Here is a 9492-nt window from a genome sequence, read left to right as displayed (position 1 = left end):
CGGGCCGAGTCGGCTGCGGGGCGAGTGCGGGAGGGGCGCCCGGCGCTCCCGGAGACTCGGGCCGCTGTCTGCGGCGCGGCGGGGTCGGCGACGCGGCTCGTGGGGCCTTTGAGATGCCTCGTAAATGCACGCGGTGACATTGAGCAGAATTCTAGCAAAGAGCTCGGCTCTACTCAGAGGTGTAAAACATGGACGCAGGTTCTTTTAAGTTTACAGTGCTTCAGTTTAACCGTGCAAAACAAAAGGGATCGCTTTGGCTGTCCTTACCGGATTGTACTCTTGATTGGTGATTTACCCTTGAGAATTTGTGCATGGGTATTTCTGTTTGGGACAGTGGCTGTATGTAATTACATACTCTTGTTCATAGCACATGTAAAGAAGTGTTTTTGTAGGAAAACCATGTAACTGACATGTTCCTCATCTGTCAGCGGCTTCATAAACATCAAATATAAAAGCAAAAATCTGAAAAGGAACTCAAATGATTTGCTGTATTTGAATTAAATAAGTTGTGCAACAACTATTACCTTCAAAGTTTGAAACGTCATAAAATTTGTATTAAGATCTAAAAAATGTTACTTTTTTTGGTACTGAGAATCGAACTCAGGACATTGCGCTTGCCATGGAAGGTGCTGTGCTGCTGAGCTATCTCCCCAGCCGAGAAATGTTACGTTGAATAGATCAATGTAGAAAGTTGTGTATATATAGTTCCTAATAGCATAAACACATGGTCAGCTATTGAGAGAGGAATAATTGAGAGAATAGGGAATTTACCAAATTTAGGGGCACTGTTTGCTTTTACACTTTGAGTTCATCTGCAGTCACATCTTAAATTTTGTGACTGAAGTAAAATGTCTTAAGCTCTAATTTGAAGAAAAGTTGTACATATAAATACTGTAAAAGCATAGTGTAGTCATTTTGAATTCGTAAACAACCTTTTTTTCTCCCTTTTTCTTTTAAACAGCAGTTCTGTGGTGTTCTTGGTCACACATTTATGGAGTTTCTGAAGGGCAGTGGAGATTACTGCCAGGCACAGCACGACCTCTATGCAGACGAGTGAACTGTAGAGATTCCTAACTGCTCCACCAAGAAGCCCTGGAAGAGTGGCTCACCTGGACACAGAAGTGGTGAATTGAAATCGTAGAGCATTTTACAAGAGTTCTGACCTGGATGGGGTAAACCTTAGTGCACTTCCGATTGCCTCAGTGTTACTGGATCGAAGGATTGCTGCTTCTTGTTAGGAGGTTCATTTCATTTCCCAGTACTCCCCACACCACACTCAAAGCACTGAGAAGGTCAAGCGGAGTATACTGAAGTAGACTTCAGTTTCTTGCATCGTTTTTATTCAAGTTTTAAAATTCTTTCATAACCCTTTTGAGTGTTTTTGTAACTAAATTAACATGGCTCGAATGAACCGCCCAGCTCCTGTGGAAGTCACATACAAGAGCATGAGATTCCTCATCACACACAACCCAACCAATGCAACCTTAAACAAGTTTATAGAGGTAAGAGTTGATACTTCCTAGTGTCCTAAATTGATGGGAGGGTATGTGAGGCCAAAATACTGGGGATTTGTTCTTTTTTTTTTTTTTTTTTTTTTTTTTTTTTTTTTTTTTTTGTCCTTTTGAGACAGGGTCTCACTGTGCAGTTCAGGCTGGCCTTGAACTCACGGTGATCCTCCTGTCTCAGCCTCCCAAGTGCTGGGATTACAGGCGTGCGCCGCCACACCCGGCCTCAAAATACTGTTTTAGAAAGTATGAGATGACGTACCTACCGGTGCACTTCCTAGAGATTAGATACCCATGTGTTCATGAGAGGTACATTATTTTACACCCCTTGAGAAGGACATGTGTTTGTAGATTTACAAGTGAATAGCTAGTTCTTCATGCCTTTGAGTTTGCTTAACTTGATCTGTGGAAAGCTGAACAGTGTGGCCCTCACTTGTAAGAAATGTACAGGTGCAGGGCTGCCATTTATGGATTTTGTCCTGTCTGCTTAGCCTACTGCCATGAACCGAAGTTAGTTTATGTCTTGGGCTACAGACAATGGTTAGAATTAAATTTTTCACACTCATTCTGCTGCTTCCTGCTGGTGGCTTGGTAGCCAACATTGCCTAGCTGGCTCCTTTTACTGGAGGGAAGGATGTAATGCTCAGTGATTTACCTGAACACACATTTTATTTCATAAATGTATTAATGCAAGAAGTTATAATTAGTAATTCATTGTAAAGCCTGTAGTTTTAAATGATAGTAGGCTTAAGACTTACTGTACTTACAGTACTATATTTCTAATTCATGAAGACTTAAGAAGTTACTGTGATTTAGTCAGGTTGGATTACTTGATGAGTTGTTACTCATTCCTTTGGTTGTATTCATCTCAGTCCTTGTTACTTCTGCCCCTTTTTTGTTAGTGCTTCATACCAACTCAATGTTGCTGTGACTATAAATTCCAGATATGGAGGGCCAATTTTTAAGGATTTCTAATTTATTAAAAATATGTGGTATTTAACATCTTTTACACAGTTCTGTTTTAAGCAAGATGGGCCTCAGGCTGTACATACATTGGCAGCTCTACCATTGCTTGCCTGATTTTCTGTTATCCAGCATATATACTGGTCACAGTGATCAGAATAGCAAATGATGAGCAACAGTGGTGTAATGAGGAAGACCTTTTTGTTTTGTTTTAGCTTGGTTTTTTTGGAACTCAGGACCTTGTGCTTGCCAAGCAGACAGTTGGGCTGCTGAGCTGTATCCCCAGTCCCTCATTGTTTTTTCATGTACATTTTATCTAGGAACTTAAGAAATATGGAGTTACCACAATAGTAAGAGTATGCGAAGCAACATATGACACTACTCTTGTGGAGAAAGAAGGCATCCATGTTTTTGTGAGTATTTAACTTCCTACATGTTTATGATACTATGTTCGCAAAAGTTAGTAAACCACAGATGTCAAGAAGCTTAATGTTTAAAGTTGTGGCAAAATCACACAGTGTCTTAATTTTCAAATGAATACAGGTAAAAGCTAAGCAGAAGTTTATTCTTTTTGTTTGGTTTTGGTTTTGGTTTTGTTTTATCTTTTTGAGACAGGGTCTTGCCATGCAGTTCAGGCTGACCTTGAGCTCACTTTGTAGTCCAGGCTGGTCTCAACTTGCAATGATCCTCCTGCCTCAGCCTCCTGAGTGCTGAGATTATGGGCGTGTGCCACCACGCCCAGCTTTAAGCAGAAGTTTAAAGTAAAAAATCTTGATGAGAATAGAGTTGCTCACAGTTTATTGATAGTGGGGCTTAATGAAACATGGTTAAACTTACTAATCTAAAATATGTAAATATTCTTTTGATTTAGGATTGGCCTTTTGATGATGGTGCACCACCGTCCAATCAGATCGTTGATGACTGGTTAAATCTTGTGAAAATTAAGTTCCGTGAAGAACCTGGTTGTTGTATTGCTGTCCACTGTGTTGCAGGCCTTGGGAGGTATGCAAATTTCTTCATTTGAGTCTAGAAAAAGATAGGTTGATCTGAAGTACACTTTATAAGTTCTTCTAAATTTTTATACATAAAGTCAGGACTTAAGCACAGGTATTGCTTAACTGGGATGATGTGGCAGGAGAGATTTTCTAGGCTATGAGTTAGAAATAATAACTTCTCAAAATTCTTGTTTTCCAGAGCCCCAGTGCTTGTTGCTCTAGCATTAATTGAAGGTGGAATGAAGTACGAAGATGCAGTGCAGTTCATAAGACAGTAAGTGGTGGTTTCTGTCTCCATTTGCACCCTCTTGTCGTCTTATTTAGTGTCAGTGAGCCTTAAGTATGTTACAAATTACCTTTATTACTGTAGCCCTTTTTAAGATAGAATTAAGCTGAAAAATATCTTTCATTCTATGCAGATGCTCACTACTTGAATCTAATTGACAGCATTCTTTGAATTACTGTTTTTACTTTAGATTATTGATTGACTGTTAACTTTGTGATTTGGCATTTTATCGTGGTGTAACTAAGGTGATAAAAATTCACAAGTTCCAAAGGAGGGTCATTAGACAAAATAGGCATGGGAAACACCCAGTGCAATATACACAGTTGGGTTTTTAGTTCTCTGGAACATCCCTGTTGTGGCCATGGCCGTGTCATTCATACCAGGGTCATCTTCCTTGCCACCAGAAGCAAACTTTTTCTGACTTCAGTCACCATAAGTTAGTTTTGTCTTTTCCTTCTAGAAAGCGGCGTGGAGCTTTCAACAGCAAGCAACTTTTATATCTGGAAAAGTATCGTCCTAAAATGCGGCTGCGCTTTAAAGACTCCAACGGTCACAGGAACAACTGTTGCATGCAATAAAACTGGGGTGCCTGATGCTACTGCCTTGGACATGGAGCTTGAGGCGGAACCTGATTTGTCATACGTATTAGCCCTTATGTTGGCTTGGTGAATAAGTCTAATGAAGCTTCTGTAGGAGCGTTGAAAAGCAGTTATACAGGCTACATACAAGCTTGACAGATTGCAACCTCTATGTTTGGGTTATGATCAATGTATTTGGACAATTACAAGATTCTTACTGTTCAGCATTTAAAATGTGCTTATCATTTGTACCAATTGACTTCCCTGAAATCATGCAGTATTGAGTTATGGCTTTAAGGCTATTTCCATGCCAGAATCTTAATGATACATAAGAAATTTAGAAAGATTAGGTGCCAAAATAGCCAGCACAATACTCTTACATTTTTAGTATCATATAGAACCAAAATTGCAGGAACTAAGAACACTCTAGACCTGTGGTTTATTCCTTCCGTCATTTCAAACATTGTAGGGCCTGTGTGGCTATTTGCTTGCTCACTTTATGTTTACATCTCTCATATTCATACCAATGTACATCAGGTTTGCTTAAACATTGATTGTTCTTTTCAATTATTACCAAGTCTTGTGATTATTTAATGTCTTTCTATAAGTTTTTTATTTTGTGCTGTTGTAGGAAACCTCCATTTTGAAAATCTACATTATTACAGAAGCACATGTCTTTAATGTCTCAGACAAAAAAGCCTTACAGTTAATTTAATGCCTGCACCCTGAGGCGCAGACTACCAGGGAGGGCCTAAAAACAGACTAGGAGGGGGCTATTCAATATTTTTAGTAAAATGTTGCCTTTGTCTTGTGCAGAACTTGTAGAAAATGCTCTTTACTTTAGTAAATATTTTTTAAAAGGTATAGATGCTTTGTTATTGTAGCTAAAACAGTTCTTAATCATAAAAGTTCTGAAATTCTTGTAATTTTTTCCATACTTATCAGAAGTTGGTTACCAACTTATTTTTGTTTGAGGTGTGATTTTTTTTTTTTTTTCCCTTCCCAACCTCTTGCAAAAAAAAAAGTGGGTTTCTGCTAATGAATTGAGCAGACATCTAATATTTTATATGCCTTTTGAGCTGTGTAACTTAATATTTGGATACTTCACAATTTGTTTTATGATGTAACTGATAAAATGGTGATGTGTATTAATGTTAGTTCAGCCATCTGTGTACCGTCTGGGTTTATACCGTGTGATTACAGTTCTGTGGGAGAAATAATTTGTTAGTGTTCACAGCTTGTAAAAACTTAGTGCGAGAGCTTAAACATCTAATAAATAGTGAAATGCATTTATCACTGAGATTGTTTTGCTTAAAGTTAACTTATTTTTGCAGAAAACAAAGCTAATTGCACTTACTGCCAGTTGTTGTAAACTGTCCTTTTTTTTAAACAAATGAAGTGTTAAATGAAGTCAAGTCATCACTTTAGTTTTGGGCATAATTTGTTATGGTCATAATGTTTAGTACTAAGTTTTATAAACTTGATCTACACAATTTTGAATCAGTTTGTTGTGTACTTAGAAGAAAGTACAGAGAGAAGAGCTTGGTTTTTACAGTTCAGTGAGCCACTAATAGTAGTTTCGTGTAACTTGTGAACCTTAGTTTTCTTTTTTGCAAGTTAATTATTACATGCCTTTTTAGAGACTGACATTAACTTGAACCTAAGTACTTGGCACATTAAGACTAGTAAGTTTTTTTCAATAATCTGAAATATTCATAGTTCACCTTTATCTAAAAGGGGAAGATGTCCTTATCTCATTTTTTAAAGATAGTAGTTATAAATGTGAACTAAAAGTTTTAGCAACATGATATTTCACGTTGGTTTAGAGAATGTGCTTCCTATCTTGTCAATTTAGCACTTCTATCCCCTTTTTAAAATTTAGCCAGGGCAAAAGGAAAAAAAATGTCCCTGGAGGTCCTTGATTTTTTAAATCTTAGATCATTTGTGACTAGAGTAAGTTATTTAACCTGAGCTATTTTTTTTTTTTAATACAGCCCACACTTGAATAAGAAAAATTTGTGTAGTTGATTACTAAGTGGTACATTATTACCACACAGCCGATAGAATAGCATGTGTGTTTAGTGGGAGAGAAGAGGTTCCAATAATTAATGAAAATCTTTCTAAGTTTGAAAGGTTTAATTTGCAGTATTGGATTGTATATATGGTGCTAAAATCACTTTATAACCCTTATCCTGTATAGTATACAACATGGTAAGATTTGCTTTTTAACCAGATATTTTGTATCATGTAAATATGGCTGATCATAGGAATGCCTGTGATACATTCTAAAAGATTCCATCTGTCTAGTAAGAATTGAAAGAATCGGTCTTGATAAAACTACCAGGTGGTATTCGAAAATTTGGCTACTGTCAATGGGACAGTGTAAATAGTTGCCTAGACTTTTCTGTAGGAACTGTAGTGTTGCTGATAGAAGCAGTGTGATTACTAAACTCTGAGAAAATGCCATCTGTTTTTAGTGGAAGGAGAGCCCTAGTAATGTCACTGGTCATTGTGCAGTGCACTGCAACCTTCGTGTGTTCCCGTCCTAGTCTCACCTTACTCCAGTGCGGCAGCCCCCTGGGTCATGTGATCGTCTGGTCACCTTCCCCTGCAAAGTGATACTGTGGTTTCCCTACTTGGCTGCAGTCTCAGTCTCTATAGATCTATTTTAAGTGTCATATTTATCTAACAAATAGCTGTTTGCCAGGTGATGGAGAGCATTGTGGAGAACATAAAAGGGGGTCACCAGTAAGAACCCCACCTCTTGCTGGAATAAACAGATTGTTTTTGATTGGAATTTTAGGGCATTGTAATCTGATGAAAATACTTCAAATGGAAATAAAAGCAACAATGTTTCCTGTACATGTAAATTGAAATTCTTCTAAGTTTTTAAATTCATGAGGTAGCGTCAGCCAAACGTTTATACTCCACATTCTTGATTTGTTGAATTAAATGTTTGTAGATGTGCCTCCACCTGATTTGAAAATTAAAAACTTGTATAAAAGTATCTGACACTTAATTTTTCTACCTTATGTTTGAGGTAACCAGCCTAAGCAGAATCTTGGAACAAAAGTAAAGGAAAGTTATATTTATGTTTAATGACTTAGGCTGGTTATGTATGTCGCCAGGAGCAGAAGAGCTAAGAGTAGCTCTATAGCCTTTGATACATATTGCCATGCTAGCCATTTAATGTAGAACTATCGTAATGGTCACCATTAGAAATCTTACTGTCAAGTAATTTTCAGACAATTTCCTCCCAATAACAACGTTCCAATTTTATGTATACGGGGTTTGAGCCTTCAGAGACTAGCTGACAGGTCATAGAACTGAAAAATTAAAATGTACATTTGAACCTGTCCAGTAAACCACATTTAATACAAACATATACAGTATGGCTTTTCTGGTTTTTTTACTTTTTTTTTGTTTCGTTCTTGAGACAAGGTCTCACTGTGTAGTTCAGGGTGGCCTTGACCTCACTATGTAGTCCAGGCTGGCCTTGAACTTGTGTCCATCCTCCTGCCTCAGCCTCTGAGTGCTGGGACAGCAGTCATGCACTGCCGTGCCTACTTACAGCTATTTTTTATGTAACCAGTTTTTAAAACTTGAGTTCTTGGAACTCTTTCTTATTGAAATCATTTTCATTAAACATAGTATTTAAAATTTTTTTTCACTTTAAGCCTGTTTTCTAGAAAACCTTTTTTTGAAACTTGTCGGAATACTGTTTGTTACACTGCAATACCAACTGCAATCTCAACTGTCAGAATTAAGACTAAGGATTGCTCCTTTAAACTTGATGTCCTCTATCGAGAGCCAAGTGGTGGAACAACTATGCTGAAACAGCTAGTTGACATCAGAAGGTAAGCTCGCAGTGAGTGCAGACTAAAACCTCGCACGTCATGTCACTTGAACTCTGAACTGGTCACATAGCTGCCCAGCAATGGAGAGTGACTTTGTCACGTGCTGAAGATCAAGAAATACATAGGAGTGATTGCTGGCTCATCACAGTTTATGTAGGAGTTCACTCAGCAACAAGAACTGAAGTAAAGGGGTAGTTTGCCAGCAACCAAAGTAAGTGTCATAAAATTCAGGTACGAAAGCTTGTGCTTATGAAAGAATCTTAACTTAAGTAACCCTATTGAAGGTTTCAGCGGACTTTGGTAATTTGGTTTCCTGCCAGATAAGAGGTGCTGGAAGGTGCAGAGCACGGGAAAGTGCACAGTAGCAGTAAGATACACTTGCCAGTTTGTCAACTGAGAAAGTAAAAGCAACTGAATTCCAAAAGCACAGCCATTTGGAACCAGTCAATGTTAGGCTTATATCTCAGACCTGAGGACAGCAATGTTAAAGCCATGAAGAATATGCATCATGAAGTTTAGTTTTACATTTTATTACAGCAAGGAATTTTACAGTTCAGTGTTTTGAAAGGATGCCTGTAGATATTAGAAAAGTGCCGTGATTCACTTGGGCAAACTGGGTTAAACTTTAGTGGGCTGACATCATTCACCACAGTATTAAGGGGAGCAGGTAACGTGTTGATGGGGATTTTGAATCTTTGCATGGGAGGATGTAGTATTTAGCCATTGTGTGCATCAGCATGTCAAGGAAACAAATGGTAGGTTCACTAATAAAGGGAAAGCAGCAAGAGTGTTTATGGTATAGGTATCAGCTCCAAAACTGATGGCAAGGCAGAAGGCAGCATTACCAGGACTTCACAGCAGTCCTTAACGGTGCTGCCTGGGAGAAGCTGCAGCTGTAGTTGGAAGGTCGTCAACTAGTGGCAATCTGCTAAGAGGGGGGAGTCCAAGAAATCAGTGCTCACCTTGGTTCTCTCCTCCCCTTCAGTGCCCTTTGAATCTCTCCTCTCCTGCCATCCTCCAATACCCTGTAGCTAAACCCGATGGGAAGGCACTAAGCAAAGCAAGCTGGAGCGTGTGCAGATCAGCCTTTCACGTGCCAAGCAGAGCAGAGTAGAAACGGGAATGAATTCTGTGACTCTGTGTTCCCTTTGTACTCACAGATGTCTGGGACTAGGATTCTGCAGGACAGACTGAGAAAAGTTGAATCATTCATTAAGCCATCCAAACGGTCACATATGCCCTCGTATTTTGAAAGTAAAAATATAATGGAAGCCAAGTAAATGGTTTAATTTCAGTTGAATGAACCAA

At 38.5% G+C, this 9492-nt stretch overlaps 1 protein-coding gene across 1 annotated transcript; it reads left to right on the top strand.

Moving 5' to 3' along the window:
- Positions 1-934: 934 nt before the first annotated feature.
- Positions 935-7334, top strand: Ptp4a1 (protein tyrosine phosphatase type IVA, member 1). The gene is made up of 5 exons (XM_005406875.2): positions 935-1502; positions 2789-2881; positions 3340-3470; positions 3663-3737; positions 4210-7334. Exons 1-5 carry the CDS (start codon positions 1398-1400, stop codon positions 4325-4327), a joined length of 522 nt encoding a protein of 173 aa, XP_005406932.1. The 5' UTR covers positions 935-1397; the 3' UTR covers positions 4328-7334.
- The last annotated feature ends 2158 nt before the right edge of the window (positions 7335-9492 follow it).

Source organism: Chinchilla lanigera, unplaced genomic scaffold, assembly GCF_000276665.1.
Source record: "Chinchilla lanigera isolate Chin_1 unplaced genomic scaffold, ChiLan1.0 scaffold00101, whole genome shotgun sequence".
In the NCBI taxonomy this organism is placed as follows: domain Eukaryota; kingdom Metazoa; phylum Chordata; class Mammalia; order Rodentia; family Chinchillidae; genus Chinchilla; species Chinchilla lanigera.
This window is presented reverse-complemented; position numbering and strand designations above follow the sequence as displayed.